The sequence below is a fragment of the Mastigoproctus giganteus genome, chromosome 5 (genome assembly GCF_048544385.1).
Source record: "Mastigoproctus giganteus isolate SK-2022 chromosome 5, ASM4854438v1, whole genome shotgun sequence".
Taxonomy (NCBI): domain Eukaryota; kingdom Metazoa; phylum Arthropoda; class Arachnida; order Uropygi; family Thelyphonidae; genus Mastigoproctus; species Mastigoproctus giganteus.
Genome location: NC_143579.1, coordinates 13,250,991 through 13,269,136, shown reverse-complemented (window position 1 = coordinate 13,269,136; position 18,146 = coordinate 13,250,991). Strand labels below are relative to the sequence as shown.

Sequence of the window (18,146 nt, the reverse complement as noted above, 5' to 3'; positions counted from 1 at the left end):
AAGTCTAGTTGTCACTCAGTACAGTATTAGACATTGTGCATAACAGACAGTTTACTCGAACATTGAATCATAATTAATGCAACCAATGCAGTTAGATTTTCGAAGAGTCAATAATGGCAGATAAGAATGAAAAACAACGATGTCTGGACGCAGTACGAAGACTATAAATGTAAGAAAAAGACTGAATTTGAAAACGAAATTAGACATTTGGAAGCAAATCGATTCCGGTCAACAAGCGGATGTGTGCGATAATTTAGGACTGGCAGGTTTAACTGTAAGAACAATTGTAAAAAATAAAAAATTAATTTTAGCAGCGGGAAAGACAGCTGTTCCACTGCAAGGCTGGCTATTAGGATTGAAATGGAGAGACTTTTAACTAATTTTATTGAAGATAATATTCAATGCAGAATTCAGTTCAGTTAATATTATAAAATAGAGAGAGAGAAATTAGCCTATATGATGATTTGGAGGAAGCTCACCCAAAAAAAATAAATAAATAAATAAAATAAATGTGGAACCATTTAAAACTAGTAGGGGCTGGTTGAATAGATTTAAATTCCAGGGAGAAGCCACAAGTGCGGATCAAGGAGTGGAAACTTTCAAAAAAAAACTTGTTAAAATTATTGAAGAGGGGTATTACATGTTATATTTCTCAACAAGTTTTTAACAAAGATGAAGCAGGATTTTTTTTGGAAACGAATGCCTAAAAGAAGTTTCGTATTGAAAGAAAAAAAACGTGCCAAGTTTCAAAGCGGCAAAGGATCGGTTGACTTGATTGTTGGGTGGTAATGCTGTGGGGGATTTAAAATTAACACCCCTTTTAGTTTACTAGGAAGAGGGCCAAAGTACAACTTAAAATCAACACATTTTTCATGATTAAATTCATCAATCAAATTAAATAAATTAAATTAAATTTAGATCAAATAAATTCATGATTTTAATTGGAATTTTAAGTTTAATTTTGATACATAAGTAGTTACCACATAATTATATACGTATGTAATGCAGAATATATTTTATATGTACAAATATTTGAATATTAAATATTTTGACTGATATTTGTGCATCTTTTCACTACTGTTTATTATTGATTAGGAAATATCCTATGGCACCAACCACAACTCACAAACACACGTTACCTTATGGGAATGTGGTGCTTGCTTAGCGCGGATTCACTTAGCGCCCTGTTTTTCCGGAACGAATTATAAGCGTTAAGCGGGGGTCACCTGTATAAACAAATGAGAAGTCTAAAAACAAAAATAACAAATTATTATATATTACTAAAATTAATATAGCTACCTGTCACATTAGGATACACTGAAGAACTAAGTTTGGGTCATATATGTTGTTACAGGCATGAGAGCAAATTTCTTTTATAGATTTTGGGGTGCTAAATACGGAAATAGTGCTTAAAATGGCAGATTGGCTCTAGTTTTCAAAAAAAAAGTAGTTTTTTTATATTTATGCAAGGTATTTTTCATTTATATGGCAGTAAGATGTAGCTATGAACACACCTATACAAAACACGGGACCTTTTCACCTTTCGCTTTTATTCACCTTCGGGAGCATTCCTTTTCACAATTCAACACTCCATTTGCTTTTCTATCTTTGTTCCATCGCTGCAATGTCTTAATGGAAGCACTCACCATGTTCATCACTGATGGCAACACAGTTTGGTGGGAAGAAATCCAGATGTCACTGCAAGAAATGCACCTTCGACACTTTGCACCCCAGGTTTTTCGTTAGAAGTAATGAGATCATCCACAAGCTGCCTGTGGTTGCCGGCTTTAACGTTAAAATTTTTCTAGAAAATCAGTTGAAACATTTCAAAAGGCTTTCCATGCTGATTTCTTGGTATCACAAGGACACATTCAAACTTTGCAATCTTTGAAAAGTTGCCTTATTTGTAGACCAATGAAAACGCCCATCTTCTCTGTACTTCGGATTTCTCTTGCAAGTAGCATTAGCATTAGTAGAGGCATTTGATGCAAGAAAGTAAGCTTATGCAGCATCAGCCAAAAAAAAAAATAAAAAAAAAAAAAAAAAAAATAATAATAATAATAAATAAATAATAAAAAAATAACCACTTACACTTCACCCCTCTGTTCTTTCGAAATACCTGTCCAGCTGAGCCTTAAACGTATTTAGGCAATCAACTTCCACGACAAGGGATGGAAGTCTGTTCCACCAAACAACCACTCGCTGGCTAAAGGCAAATTTCCTCATGTCTATCCTACATCTGTCCTTCCTCAATTTGAATTTATGCCCTCTCAGGTGATTATTCTGAGCAAGAGGAAGAATCCCATCAGCATTGAGAATGCTCAAACCATTCAAGGCTTTATACACCTCTATCAGATCACCTCGCTGGTGCCTAGTCTCCAGACACTGTAATTTGCAAAATTTAAGCCTTTCTTTGTAAGAGCACCCCTTTGTTCCATTCACTAATCTTGTTGCCCTTCTCTGTACTCGTTCCAGCATCTCTACATCCTTCTTGAAACGAGGCATCCAGACCTGTATACAGTACTCTAGGTATGGCCTGACCATTGCCTTATACAAGGAAATAATCACCTCCTTATCCATGCTAGAAAAATTCTTATATATCATTGACAATACACCATGAGCTACTCTTGCAGCCCATCTGTACTGCTCAGAAAACTTCATATCTGCCTGCACAACCACCCCCAGGTCCCTTTCATTATCTACCACTGTCAGTGTAGTACCACAGAGTTGATACGTTGCTCTGGGGTTGCTGTTTCCCACATGTTGTACTTTACATTTGTCAATGTTAAACTTCATTTGCCACCTCTCAGCCCATCTGCTCAACCTTTCCAGATCCTGTTGCAGTAGCATAGTGTCAGTAGTGTCCTTGAAAACCCTGCCAACCTTCGTATCGTCTGCAAACTTGGACATTAAGCTTGATATACCATCATCAATATCATTTATAAATACAGAAAACAATAATGGGCCCAATACTGAAAGCAATGAACCCTGAGGGACTCCACTAATAACATTAGTCCACGATGAGAAGTGTCCATTGATTACCACTCTCTGTCTTCTCCCCCTCAACCACCCCTTTATCCATAGCAGCAATTTGCCTCCAATGCCACACTGCTCCAATGTGCAGCAGTCTTCCATGTGAAACAGTATCAAAAGCCTTTCTAAGATCCAAGTATATAATATCAAAGTTATTCCCTGCATCCAGTTCTTTTGTGACTGCATCATAGTATCCAATCAAATTGGTCAGGCAAGACTTCCCCTTAACAAAACCATGCTGTGTCTGAGCTATGACTGAAGCCTTGTCGAGATGATCCTGCAGTGCTTCTTTAACCAGTGCCTCCATTAATTTTCCAGGAACAGAAGTTAAGCTCGCAGGTCTATAATTACTTGTGTCAGCCTTTGATCCTCCTTTGTGAATTGGGGTCACATTTGCACTTTTCCAGTCCATGGGTACTTCCCCCGAGTCCAAGGAAGCTCTCATAATTATGGCTAAGGGTTTGCTTACTTCCGTTGCTGCCTCCTTTAATATAACTGGATAGATCCCACCCACCCCAGGTGCCTTTCTTGTATTTATCTTCAACAATATCTCCTCCACTTTACTCTCAGTTATTACAAGATTCTCTAGCTTACTGCCATAGTTGAATACACTGTGGCATTCCCCTCGCTGAATAACTCCTCGTGTGTGAATGTCGATGCAAAATATTCATTTAGTTTGTTAGCTACCTGAGCAGGATCAGCAACAGCTGACCCATCGATATCAAGTGGACCAATCTGATTCATCCCCTTCCTTCTAGAGTTTACATAAGTAAAGAACTCTTTGCTGTTTTTCTTTGCATCCCTTGCCAAAGATTTCTCGTAATCTGCCTTCGCCTGCCTAACCTCCTTTGTAACTTGGTTGCAGATCAACTTGTATCTATCATAGGCTTCTGTGTCACGTGTTAATTTGTATGTATCCCATGCATTTTTCTTCTCTGCCACATGTCTGATTAGTTCATCTGACATCCACTTAGGCCTAAACCTTGAACAATATTTCTTAGTTGGTATGTAAAGCCTAGTAGCTTCCAAGATAAGTTCTTTGAATACTTCCCATATGGAATTTGCTGTTGGTAACATCATCAGTTGGTCCCACTGTATAGAATTTAAATACTGTCTCAGTCCATCGTAGTCGCCTTTAAGAAAGCAATAACCCTTCCCTTTACCCCTAATGGCAGTTACCTCTTTGAGTAAATCCCACTTCAGCACACTGTGATCACTGCCACCTAGTGGTTCCTTTACCTGCAGATTGTATGTGAATGCAGGACCATTCACTTCGAAAGCCTTCACAAAATTTTTCATGAGCCCCAGTTTGATGTGGACTGGTGGAAGCAAAACTTTATTTGGATCTACCAGAGGTTCAAATGCTGCATTCTTCATTCCAGGTGTTAACGATTTTCGTTGAGGCCAACTCCTCTTCTCGTAGGGAGAGTCCTTGGCACAACTATCCCACTCGCAGAGAAAGCAACAATATTTAGTGTAACCCTTTTGTAGTCCTAATAAAATAGCGATTATCTTTAAATCGCCACTCATACTTCTGCCAGTGTACACTTAGTGTACCTAAGAGGATGTTCTCCATGTTTGTGTAAGTTTCTTTTTCGTGGATACTGTGTCTATGGAACTATGATACAACAGGTCAAGTTGCTGCATTCCCCTTTCACTGGTGTCGGGAGCTGCATTAAGTGTAATGCGCCTAGCGTGGTATCCAGCTCTTTCTTGGCCTCCCTGTGTTTCAAAAGAGGCATATTAAAATTTTTCATTTCCAATTTTCCTAGTGGAATGTGTGAAGTCATTCTCTTGTGCAGACCTTAAAGTTTCACTGGGTTTGATGCTATTGCCTGTCAGGTCTTGAAGTTCACTTATTATTTGGCTCTCTTGAACATTTCTTATTTTTACTGATATATTTTTCTGCTGATTCCATTCATTTCTTATCTTCTGTTTGCGATTTTAATTTACCCTCTATCCTCATGCATTTTACTTTTACTTTTCTTTGAGTAGCTCTGCATCGTATAACACAATTGGCTGGTTAAGGGGGCTGGGGCACCTTGTGCAGTGAGGTCGGATTCAAAGCATCCTAACTTTTGTTTAAAGCATCCACGGTTGTTTAAAGGTGTGTAGTATTCTTCTGTTTCGTTCCTTGAGAAGAAACTATTCCTGTAGCGTTTTATGTACAGGGATGACATTACTTGCAAGATTTTCAGCATGTTCCACAACCTTCGTCGAAAAAGGTTTAATGCAGTGTGCAAGAATGTCCTTTAATTCCCCATGTGAGACAAATCGTTTAAGGTTCTCTTCCTGCTTTTCAGTCAGGCTATGATTTTTCCTTTGTCTAGCGGAATACCCTTCAGAGTGTTCACTGACTTCCAGGCAAATATCATATCCCAAGGTTTCAAATATTATTCTTTCAGGGTGGCTTGAGAGATCATTTCCTAGGTCACTCTGCAAGAAGGTTATTCTTGTCATTTGTTCAAGATCATTGATCTGTTCTTCACATAAATTCCCTCATTCGGTAATTCTTAATTATTTTTCTGTTTGATGCCTACAAGTGTCACATTCAAACTTGCATTTTCTAGTTTTCTTCACTCTCTTAATATCGATGGAAGTACAAGTAGTAATTTTTGTGATACGTAATGCATTTAATTATAAAGTCATCATTCATCAGACATATGCAGCAAGTTGCACAGCTGATGTGCTAAAATCTGTCATTCTGCAATGTAAACAGAAGGCAGAATTTCAATAATTTTGTGGCAGGTAGTCTTTTGCACAGCAAGACAGCAGACTTCGTCCATTCAACGACTATCTGAGGAAGTATGCAGAAGTGGGTGGGATTTGAGGAGGTATAATCCCTAACTTAGTCACCATTTGACCTTGCCCACACAGCTTAAGTGCCATATTGTCTTAAGCAGACTACTGCTGAATAAACTATAAACCGACTGTTCGTATCAACTATTAACCAAAGTGTGAATGCTTAAAAATTAATGCCTAAAAATTATTACCTGTTCAGGATTAAAATTAGCAGACACTATATACAGATTCCAGTCATCATGATCTCTCTCTGTCAATATGTAATTCATGCATGATCCTTTTAGGTTAACTTAGATATTTCAATATTTTAACGGGGAACATAATTCGGTAATCCACTGACCTTAGCCATAAACATTTACCCGGAGCTTGAAGCATTTGTATAATTATCTTTAAAAAATGAATTTCATGAACTTCCGTACGTATAAAAACTGCCTCCTTTTCAAATGGTAGTCAAGTTCTAGACTCTTCCCAGTCATATGGAGCAACTTCTATCCACTGGTGATCTTGAGAAATCTTGTCCTATCATATCAAACATATTCCATTCAATATGCCTGATAGGCAAAACAGTAGGAGAAACCTGAACAATCTTATTGTCAAGAAATCTCAAGGATCGATCTTTTTTTTTTTTTTCAATTTTTTAAGATTGTGCACCAAGATTTAACTCTTGTTTTATGTTACTTTTCTACTCTAATTATAATGGTATTCATACTTCTGTGTGGAAATTTACTCCTACCCAGCATTAATAGGAAGGGCAACAAATCTCTTCCTTTCAATTTCTGTTCTGCTGTATTTCTAAAATTAGATCTAAATATCTTAAAAATGGAAACATCCACCACCTGCCAAGCCGTACATTATTTTGGAACTTTTCATCTAATTAATAATCACAAATATTAAATTGAATAAAACAGTAGGAGAATCTGGGGCAGTGAAGGATTCAGGGTACTAGAAGGTAGTAAATATGGAGATGGAAATACAGTGGACACCCACTTTACATTAATCCGTTCCAGAGACACCATCGCATCATAAAAATATTGAAACGTGAAACCAATAAAATTTTTTTTTTTTTTTTTTTTCGGTAATTCGTTCCAAGACCTCAGTAGTTGAAATTATCTTCTTACTGCACTCTTTAGGGGCCATATTATCATTTTACACAATGTTGTACGTACAGGAATTCAATATAGTAAATTTATGTCAAATAAGCACAATGAAAAAAAAAAAAAAATTTTTTTTTTTTCTTTTCTTTTCCTAAAGGATAAAAAAAAACAAAACACAGGCAGCATGTTTACAAACACTGCTATTGGCTATAGAGGAAGGACCACACGGTCTGGTCAGAGACAACTGTAAGCACATCGTAAAGTGAAATAAGCAGTTGCCAGTAAGAATATCCCTGGCTAGTAGAATCACCCGCTTTATAGAATCAAATTTCAAAAAACCAATTCAAATCATAAAATACAATACACTTTCATCATTATCATATGTTTGATTATAAGAAACAATTTGAAAGCCTCTGTGATATTTTTCTAAAGCACATTTCTTGAGGTCACTACCATAAAACAATAAAAACAATCTGTAGTTTCCAGTTTATTTGGGCTTTTCTGTTAGTGCAATCTATTATTAACGGGTAGTAAACTCAATCTTACTGCACTTTAGATAATACTGATAGCTGGAATTATGTGGGTTTTTATACTATTATGGTGAAATTTTTCCTCTTTCATGAAATCTTCAATCATATAAAAAACATGAATACATTTTCAGAATCTTCTCTCCATTCATATTTTTTTAACTTTGTAAACTTGTTACTCTGTATCTCACTTGCGTATAATGTTAGTTGCAATTTGTGTGTGCGCGCGCCCGCTGTGTTCTTTGTTACTGATTGAGTATCTTTTTTACTATTTTAAATTTGGCAACAAAAACAAACAAAAAAAAATCAGTGAACAGAAATATCAGTTGGTTAATATGTACGTATTACAATATTAATTAAGCTAATCTGTGGAAAATATTCTTCTGATTTTCACGTATCATTTAATTTTGTTAATTAGTAAAAAGTATAAAATTTGTGCTTTATATCTTTACTTTTATATCCTGTGGATAATATTCCTCCCATTTTTCACTTATTAGAATTGCTGTTTAATAGAATTAAAATTCAATTCACAAATGTGATCACAATATTCTTCTTGAGGTCCTTGAGGCTGTCACAGACATTCTCTCAGATATGCCAGACAAGCTGTTACTTGCTACCTGGGAGTCTAAAATGCTGATGGAACTGATATTCGGGTGACACTCAAGTCAAGAGGACCCAATTTCGGCAAAGTCCGGACGGTCTGTGACAGCCAAATCCTCTGCTTGCACCTTCACGATGGTGGGACTGTTAGTAATCCTGGGTATAACCTCCATGCACAAGTACATGGTGGGTGACCACCCAGGTGTGAACCAACATAAGAAGGGGTCGAGGTGTGGTGCCTACACCACATGGAGGAACGCCGCCCCCTCTATGTTACCAGGCAATACTAGGTGGTAGATGACTTATCAACCAGTGAAATACCAACACTTTGCTTCTTGGAGCCTTGAAGTGGTGGAACACATGTTTAGTCTCTAGAGCTAAATTCCGGTCAACCCTTCCCTATCTCTTCCATCATGCAGCATGATTGATGACTTTTGAGGTTATGATGAACGTGTGACAAGATCCAATATTCCTTACATTTCAAGGGTACAGCTCTAAAACGGAGTTCGCAGGCCGGCCGCTATTTAGTACACCGGACCGAACCTATTGGTAACTCTCTAGGAGGCTTCCGGATCAGCTAGTGTATAATCTTGCTACCTCTACTCTGCCAGATAGTGACTGGAGGGAGTCCGAGTAGTGTGTATGCGGGGAGCATTGTCGAGGCCACGTTATGTCAAGGATCTGGGTATATTCTTACCACGTGTACGCCATATCCAAAAATTTCATTACTTCATACAGCATGTCCCACCCACTTTTACTTACTATTGAATACACCATGAATTGTCAAACTAATAGAGCAAGCTTATCTGCGAAAAGATCTAAACCTATCAAACACTTCCTAGTTCATTTCACAAATATACGTGGTCTCAATTCTAATTTCAGCGATGGCCATTTCCACTTCCAGTCTGCCAAACCCCATGTACTTTTTCTGACAGACTCTCAGTTATCGGTTGATTCAACTACTGCTCATCTCAGATGCCCAAATTATTCGCTGTATGATTCCTTTCGCCTCAAAGGTGGTACTTGTGCAAATGTCCGTTCTGATATTCCCTGTCAGAGACTTGGCAATTTTGAATCTCCTCTCTATGATCTTCTCTGGCTTAAACTCTCTCTACCTCATTGTGTCAAATTCATCTGTTGTCTCTACCGTTCTCCCAACTCCACTAATCACTTGGAGCTCTTTGACTTCCTCTCTTTGCAACTTGACTTTCTCCAGTCCAACTTTCCTAACAGTGAGGTAATTTTCTTTCGTGATTTTAATGTTCACAACTACAGCTGGCTTCCGTAATTACTAATTACCTTGCACAGATTGTTCATTTACCTACAAGAATACCGGACATTCCTAATCATACAGCCTTGATCTTTTTCTCACAAACAACCCTTCTAAGTACACGGTAGAAAGTGAGAGGTCCTTTACGCACTTCAGATCACAACTTGGTCATTGTCTCTTCTCCAATGGAACCTTTATCTCATGGCTATTCCCAACCTCGTGTTGTGTGGCATTACAAGAATACAAAATGGGATGACCTGCGAGACTTCTTTTCTTTGGTTGGATTACTGTTTCAAAACTTCTGATGTCAACGTTTGCTCAGATCGTGTCAGTGAAATTATTCTTGCAGGAATGGAATCCTTTATCCCACACTCCACTTTAAAATCTCGTCCTTATCCAAACCTTGGTTTTCCAATAAATGTGCTAAGGCTGTTCAAGAGAAGAATGTTGAATATCATAATTGGCTTGTTTCTAATTCTTGAGTTTCATTTTCTGCCTACACCAAAGCTCGCAACAATTGTAAAGCAGTTATTAATCAGTCCAAACTAGAGTTTGAACAGACTAAGAGTAGAAAACTTGCTTCTTGCCCTAATGGTAGCCGAGCATTCTGGTCTCTTGCCAAAGCTATTGGCCACAACCTTTGCTCATCTCTGCTCCCACCTCTGTCCAAACCAGATGGTTCTGTTGTCACTTCAGCCAAGGATAAAGCTGACCTGCTAGCATCTCATTTTTCTTCCAGCTCATGTATTAATGATCTTGGTAAAACACCTCCCACCATTACCAACACGCTCCATTCAATGCCTCCTGTGGTCTTCCATCAAAAAGGATGCCAGAAAGATTTTGACGAATTTTGATGCTAAGAAAGCTCCAGGTCCCGATGGTATTTCTCCACTTGTTCTCAAAACCTGTGCTCCTAAACTTACTCCTATTCTTTGCTGCCTTTTTTCACCTTCTTATTCCAAAGGTGTTTTTCCTTCTGCTTGGAAATTTGCTCATATCCAGCCAGTTCCTAAAAAGCGTGACAAATCCCTCCCATTACAATTACTTCTACTCTTTCTAAAGTAATGGAGAAATCAATTAACCGCGAACTCTTAAACTACCTAGAAACCTTCCACCTGATCAATGATCGCCAGTATGGATTCTGTCAATGTCGATCCACTGGTGATATTCTGGCTTATGTTACCCATTTATGGACTAATTCAATGGAAAGGTTTGGTGAAACAAAAGTAGCTGCTCTTGACATCTCAAAGACTTTTGATCGTGTTTGGCATAAAGGTCTTCTAAACAAGCTTCCATCTTATGGTTTGCCAACTGTTTTTAGTAATTGGTTATCCAGTTTTTTCTCTGATCGCTCACTGAGGGTGATGGTAGATGGCTCTCTGTCTTCTAACTTCTCCACTAATGCCAGTGTCCCCCAAGGTTCAGTTCTTTCCCCCCACTCTTTTCCTCTTGTATATTAATGACCTCCTTCCATTGACTGGAATTCTATCCACAGTTTTGCCGATTACAGCACATTGTATTCCACTTTCCATTTTGAGAAACCTTGTTCTGCTCAATCAGCTTCAACTTCTCGAAAATCTGCTACCAATTCCTTAAATGCCGATCTTCAGGTAATTCTCCAACGAGGCAAAGACAACTTAGTTGATTTCTACCCTTCTAAAACTCAGTCTTGTCTTATATCTCACAAAAAGGATTCTTCTGCTCCTATGCTTATCTTTAGTGACACTCCGATTTCTAGGCAAAACGATATAGCTCTTTTGGGGATTACCCTGACTTCTAATCTATCTTGGCACAAGCACATTGCAAATATTGCTTCCTCTGCATCTAAAAAACTTGGTTTTCTCTTTCGCTCTCGGCGTTACTTTTCTTCCAAACAGCTGCTCACTCTGTATAAATTGCACATCCGCCCTGCTATGGAATATTGTTCCCACATCTGGGGTGGTGCCTCCCCAAAACCTGTCTCAGGTTTGTAGATTCCATTCAGAAGAGGGCAGTTAGGTTAATTAATGACTCATCTCTAACAGAGTCTCTCCACTTGCTGTCTCATAGATGTACTGTTTCTGCTGCATGCCTCTTCTACAGATACTTCCATGGGCACTGTTCTTCTGAATTGGCTCCTATTATTCCCGCTCTCTCTTTCAAAACAGTCCGAACACGTGCCACCACCAGCCAACATCCCTTTACTGTCCAACTTCAAACTCATAGAACCAACTTTTCATCTTCCTCGTTTATTCATTCAACTGCCGTTTTCTGGAACAACCTTCCTTCTTACGTATTTCCTGAAAATTACAATCTACAGAAGTTCAAGTCTAATGTCAACAAATATCTTCTTTCATCTTCTCAACCTCCAACCCAAGTACGGTACTAAGTACTATAGGTTCCAATACCTCTCGTGTTTGGGGTTCACATATAAAAAAAAATTCTGCTGTAGAAAATGCTGTTCTTCGAATGGAAACTATTGTTGACCAAAACGGGAGATAAATTGTAGCACTGCTCAAGTGATTTTTATTGCCACAGCGCCATATAGTGACAAATTTTGTAATTAATTTTTTCCCCAATAAATGGCGAGCACATTCTTTATTGTACCTGTTGTCAAAATTTCTCTTCAGTACGAGACTTAGAACTCGCTCCACAGCCCTCTACATAGGGATACTTTAATTTTAACAACCCTGTACTTTCCTATTTAATCAAAAGGAGGTCAGCATAGCAGTTTCAGATTATTCCAAAAGGAAGCACAGAGGATTGTGAATAACTTCTTTTACAACTTGCAAAGACATTTAATTTAATTGAAAATGTCCTTCAGTAGAATACAATGAGCAACTCTCATATACTCTACAATTTTGACTACAAAAATTGTACAAGTAAAGCAATTATATTTTACACATTAAAAGTAATTTTATTTATGAACCTTTACCTTAATCATTTCAAACTTTGATAAATTAGAAGGAACTCTGAGAGACAGTGGTCGAGATCGAAGTTGTAGCAAGTATTCACGATCATACTGAATTATCCCAGAAGAATTTGAGTTCCACTGATCATCTGCAATTAAATAGCTTAATATTAACTAGTATTCTATGGTATAATAATCAGCAACATTTCTTTGAACCATGGTCATCATAAATTTCTGAAATGTGACAGTTAAATTAAAAATTCTGAATGTCACTAAAAAATCAAATTGGTAACAGCTGAATACAATGATATTATAGAAATCACAGTGGACAGTACAGTGTACATAAGACCATAAATTGCTCTGATACGCTCTTTAAAACTGATAACTTACAAAACAAACAACTGGTGGAGGGAAAGGGGAGAGAGAGAGAGAGAGAGAGAGAGAGAGAGAGAGAGAGAGAGAGAGAGAGAGAGAGAGAGAGAGAGAGAGAGAGAGAGAGAGAGAGAGAGACAGTATAAATTAGAATCCATTATCAATTTAAAGACAAGAACTAAAAGTTATATAACAAGCATTTGCACATACATTCGCACAAAATGTGAAACACTTTGATACATGATTTGAAACAGTTACTTTACCAAGCAATGAAAATAGATTTTATTGCATCAAATGGGAAAATTTGTTTTTTCAGCAATTTTTGATAAATTGGGGTAATAAGTGATTATTATATATGATTTGCATCAAACCTAATTTTCATATTTACTGGCACCATTCTTCCTCTTTCCACAGGATAAAGCTGTAATAAAACAATACTGTTTCATATAGTTACTCGGCATGGTTGTACGGAACAACAAAACTGATTAAACTATTGGCGATGATGAGTTTCAGTACGGTTTGTATAATGTATTTAGGAAGGATAGGTTAGATAGAAGGGGTGGTGGGGTAATGCTTCTTATCAGAAGCAGCCTGAGTGCGACGATAGCTTTCCCGGATTCAGACGTTTCACATGCTAGTACAGAGTCTGTATGGTGTGAGATAGTTGGAAACAAAGGTATAATGCGAGTAGGAGTAATCTACAGACCAGGTGATTGTGAAGATTATGACAAAAGCCTCTACATGCAAATGGAATGGGCAAGTAAGCGTCAATGCCTTATTATGGGTGATTTCAATCTGCCTCTAATTGATTGGAGTAAATGGGAAGAAAACTCGACATGGGGAACAAAATTTTTAAATCAACTAGATGACTGTTATTTGTATCAACATGTCAGGGAAAGTACTAGAGAAAAGAATATCCTAGACCTCATCATCACACATGAATCAGATGACATAACAGGGCTGACAGTAGAGGAACCAGTAGCAGGAAGTGATCACGGAGTTCTACGGTGGATGATGACGAGAGAGGAAGCAGAAGTAAAAGTCAAAGGAATGGGTTTTAATTTCAGAAAAGGAAATTACGATGCCTTAAGGTACTACATGGCCTCTATTAACTGGGTAGATATCGCGCAGAGAATGAATACAATTGAACTGTGGTACGCTTTTAAAACATTAATCACAGATGCCTTGAATGCGTATATACCATTAAAAAATATACTCCACGAGAAGGGTTCCAAGTTGGATGAATAGTGAAGTTGCCACATTACTTGAGCAGAAAAAGGTGGCATGGAAAAGTTACAGAGCAATAAAAAGTACTGAAGCCTATAACAGCTACAAGGTGATGTGTAATAGAGCCACAGAAAAGGTTCGACAGGCAAAGGCAGTTTATGAGAAATCACTAGCAAACAGAGCAAAGAGGGGGGATAAAGAATTCTTCACATATATAAATGCCAAGAAGAGCAGGACAAACCAGATCGGACCTTTACGTAAGGGAAAGGGGATAGTAATAAATACACCAGCTGCCGTTGTAGATGAATTCAACAGTTATTTTGCATCGATATTTACAAACGAAAAGCCTTTTGTGGCAATGGGAAATTGTGGGAGCGAAGTTAAAAAATATGGAATTAATGATATTGAAATTTCGCAAGATTATTTAATGAAAAAACTTTCGAGCCTACAGACCAGTAAGGCTCCTGGAGTTGATGGAATATACCCTATAATCTTAAGAGAGGCGGCAAGCGAGTGCATTGAACCATTGAGGCTAATTATGCGAGCATCATTAGACTCTGGGGAGATTCCCTTGGATTGGAAAAGTGCAAATGTATCTCCCATACATAAGAGTGGCTCTAAAAGTGAAGTTGGAAATTATCGACCTGTCAGTCTGACTTCAGTAGTAGGGAAAATCATGGAGGCAATGATCAAGGGTGGAATTCAGGATCATTTGGATCGAATTGAAATTCTCAAGGATACTCAGCATGGTTTCGTAAAGGGAAAATCATGTTTAACAAATCTGGTTCGCTATTTCGAAAGGGTCACTCACGAGCTGGATTTAGGGAATAATTTCGACATTGTTTATTTAGATTTCAGCAAAGCTTTTGACTCAGTCCCACATGAGCGGTTGCTTTATAAGCTGGAACAGGTTGGAATCACTGGGAAAATCCTTAGATGGATAGAAGGATGGCTTCAGGGCAGGAGGCAGAGGGTTGTGATAAATGGCTATTCCTCAGATTGGGTCGATGTAAGAAGTGGGGTTCCCCAAGGATCAGTATTAGGAACACTGTTGTTTTTAATTTTCATAAACGACATTGATGAAGGGATAGAGGGCGTGATGTCTAAATTTGCAGATGATGTTAAAATTGGTAGAGTAGTTAATGATCACTGTCAAGCTGAGCTTCTTCAGAGAGACCTAGATAGACTTCAGGAATGGTCAGAAAAATGGCAGCTGTGCTTTAATCCAACAAAGTGTAAGGTATTACACCTGGGAAACAGTAATCCCAAAATAACTTATTCACTTGGTGGAGTTCAACTAAAGCCAGTACTGGAGGAAAGGGACTTGGGTGTTACGATACGGTCAGACATGAAATTCTCTGAGCATTGTAAACAGGTTGCAAGGAAGGCCCATGGTGTCCTATCAATGATCTATCGAACTTTTGCAAGTAGAGATAGGGACGTGATAATCCCATTATATAAGGCTTATGTTAGACCACACTTGGAATACTGTGTTCAAGTATGGAGACCGCACCTGAAGAAAGACATCGAGCTTCTTGAAAGGGTGCAAAGAAGGGTAACTCGCCTGGTGAGATCGGCAAAAGGGCATCCTTATGAAAAAAGACTTCGAATATGTGGGTTGCAGAGTTTGGAAACTAGACACCTTAGAGGAGATTTGATTGAGGTGTTTAAGGCTCTGAGAGGCATCAGTAAAATGAATGAGGACAAAATTTTCAAGATTACAAATGATGCTAGAACTAGGGGACATAAATTCAAGTTACGGGGGGAAATGTTTAGATTGGATTGCAGGAAGTTCTATTTTAGCCAGCGAGTTATAAATTACTGGAATAAGTTGCCTTCATGGGTGGTAGAGGCCGACAGTTTGGGGAAATTCAAAGGTCATCTGGATAGTACTTTCGGGTAAGGGAAGCACATAGGATGATAGGTTTAATTTCCTTTTTATTTATTTTTTATTTTATTAATTATTATTATCTAGTTATTTATTTATTTATTTTTTTTTTTTTTTGTTTTTATCATTGTTTTGTTCGGATTTATATATTTTTTTATTATTATTTTTTTTATTTATTTTTTATTTTTTTGGCTGGTGCAGCATAAGCCATAGGCTTTCTTGCACCATGCGGCCGTTACTAATACTAATACTAATACTATAAAATTTACTTTCCTCTCCAGTGAACTACATCGTAGTCCATGCCAGCAGCATATCCAGGTAGCATCAAAAGAGGCGCATGGCGACCAGGTTTTTGAGTGAGTGAGTGAGTGAGTGTGTGAGTGTGTGTGTGTGAGTGTGTGTGTATTTTAGATAGACCTAGGAAAACCCAAAGGCACGTAAATAATGTTGATTGATTATCTTTATTTGAATATTAGGAAATTTATTCACAAAAAAGACAATAACATTATTTTTTAATCTTGTCTGGGAACAAGATTATAAGTGTGAAGACGTAGACTTCTTGAGCTTCTGCAAATGATCAGTTTTTCTTACACATTTTATCATATTTTTAATTAATTCACATATTAATTTGTGTTTTACAAATAGATTAAATAGGTTTTAATACCATTTGTTAGCTTATTTTTTAAATTTAGCTACTGATTTTGTAAGTTACAACTTGTTTCTCATACCGCTTTTGTATCGGGGTTTCGAGTGCGAAAAATTGTAGCATGTAACCAATAATGCACAAGAATAGTAGGGTATTAATTGTAAGAAATAAGTAGTTTGAAGGTTTTAATCATTTCTGGGCATACATCTTTTGTAGTTATGCTAAGTATATAACTAATTTAACACTGTGATCACTACGGTATAGTGTAACTTGAAAGTGTATATCTCGAACTTGGGGGGGTTAGAGGGGAACAGGTATCCTGTGTTATCAGACACTCAGCCTAAAACACTGATGGATCCAATATCTCTCTAATACAGAAAATTTAGGAGAAGTCCGGTTGGACTGCCTCCCTAAAATCCACTTATGCATGCCTTCTTGATGGTAAGCCCTGTTACGTCACTTAGGTGCCAATGAACGTGTAGAGTGGTTCTCTTCAAGACGCCTGGTCGGCGTGAAGAGGAAAAGACTAAACCCTCCAGCATATAACAGCATGACAAAACAAATGGCCCTCAATCCCCAGCAGCTTTCACTCCCCCTCTTACGGCAGCGAGAGGATCAGAGTGGAGGCAGAGGTTGCTAAGAATCTCTGGGTAAGACCAGGCTGCCATGCACGGAAACTGAACTTGGCCTGTTATAACGTAAGATCTCATCGGTGAAGACAGGATATTAGAGCTCGAAAAGGAATTAGAAAATGTGAATTGGAATATCATCGGTTTGGCTGAAACAAGAAGAAATGAATCACTTATAAGTTTATCAAGTGGAAATCTGCTGTACACCAATGGAAACAGTGAAAGGAGTGAAGGTGGAGTTGGGTTTCTGGTCCATAAAGATTTTAAAAACAACATTTTGGAATTCAAAAGTACATCACCAAGAGTGTCAAGACTAATACTCAAGATTTCTGAGACGTACAAGCTAAAGGTTATAATGATTTATGCACCAACACCGAGCCATGATGAAGAAGAGGTTGAAGAAATGTACACCGAAATTGAGAGTCTTCTAGATGAGCAGAAAACCCACTACACTATTATTATGGGGGACTTCAATGCTAAGGTTGGAAAAAGACAAAACACGAAAGGGGAACTATAGGAAATTTTGGAATTGGTGAAAGAAATGAAAGAGGTGAAAGACTTGTGGAATTTGCAAAATCTCAAGGACTGTCAGTAATGAACACTTTTTTCAAGAAAAGGGTGAACAGAAAGTGGACATGGAAGAGTCCAAATGGATTAACAACTAATGAAATCGACTTCATCCTCACTAACAGAAGATATATTGTGAATGATGTTACCGTCCTCAATAAGGTGTAAAGGTTGGAAGTGATCACAGAATGGTAAGATGTACACTTGATATAGATGTAGGAAAGGAAAGGAAAAAACTGACTCAAGTAAATAATACAAAGGTCTTTGAGATAACAGAAGAGGAGAAAAAGCAGAATGTACTGGAACTTAAGAACAAGTCTGAGCTTCTGCAGACTGCTCAGGACCAAGATATTGACGAGGAATATTACAACTTTCTGGATGTGATAAAGCCCAAGAAACCTATAGGGAAACAGAAATCCAAAGAAGAAAAAATTAGTCAAGAAACACTTGTCATGATGAACCGAAGACGACAAATGAAGAGCAAGGAAAACACTGACAGGGCGAAAATTGAGTATACTGAGTTATGCAAAGCCATTAGAAAGAGACTCAGAGAGGACATAAGAAGATTTAACACAAGAAAAGCAGAACAAGCATTAAGGGA

The 18,146-nt window shown here is 37.8% G+C and overlaps 1 protein-coding gene across 5 annotated transcripts in view; it reads right to left on the bottom strand.

Moving 5' to 3' along the window:
• The window catches only part of LOC150085178 (eukaryotic translation initiation factor 4 gamma 3-like), a 791,506-nt gene that overhangs the window by 227,036 nt on the left and 546,324 nt on the right, over window positions 1–18,146 (bottom strand). For all 5 annotated transcript variants that reach the window (XM_090373913.1, XM_090373915.1, XM_090373911.1 and 2 more), the window contains one exon: window positions 12,241–12,365. In XM_090373913.1, coding sequence (XP_090230039.1) covers window positions 12,241–12,365 — 125 coding nt within the window. The remainder of the gene's footprint in view (window positions 1–12,240; window positions 12,366–18,146) is intronic.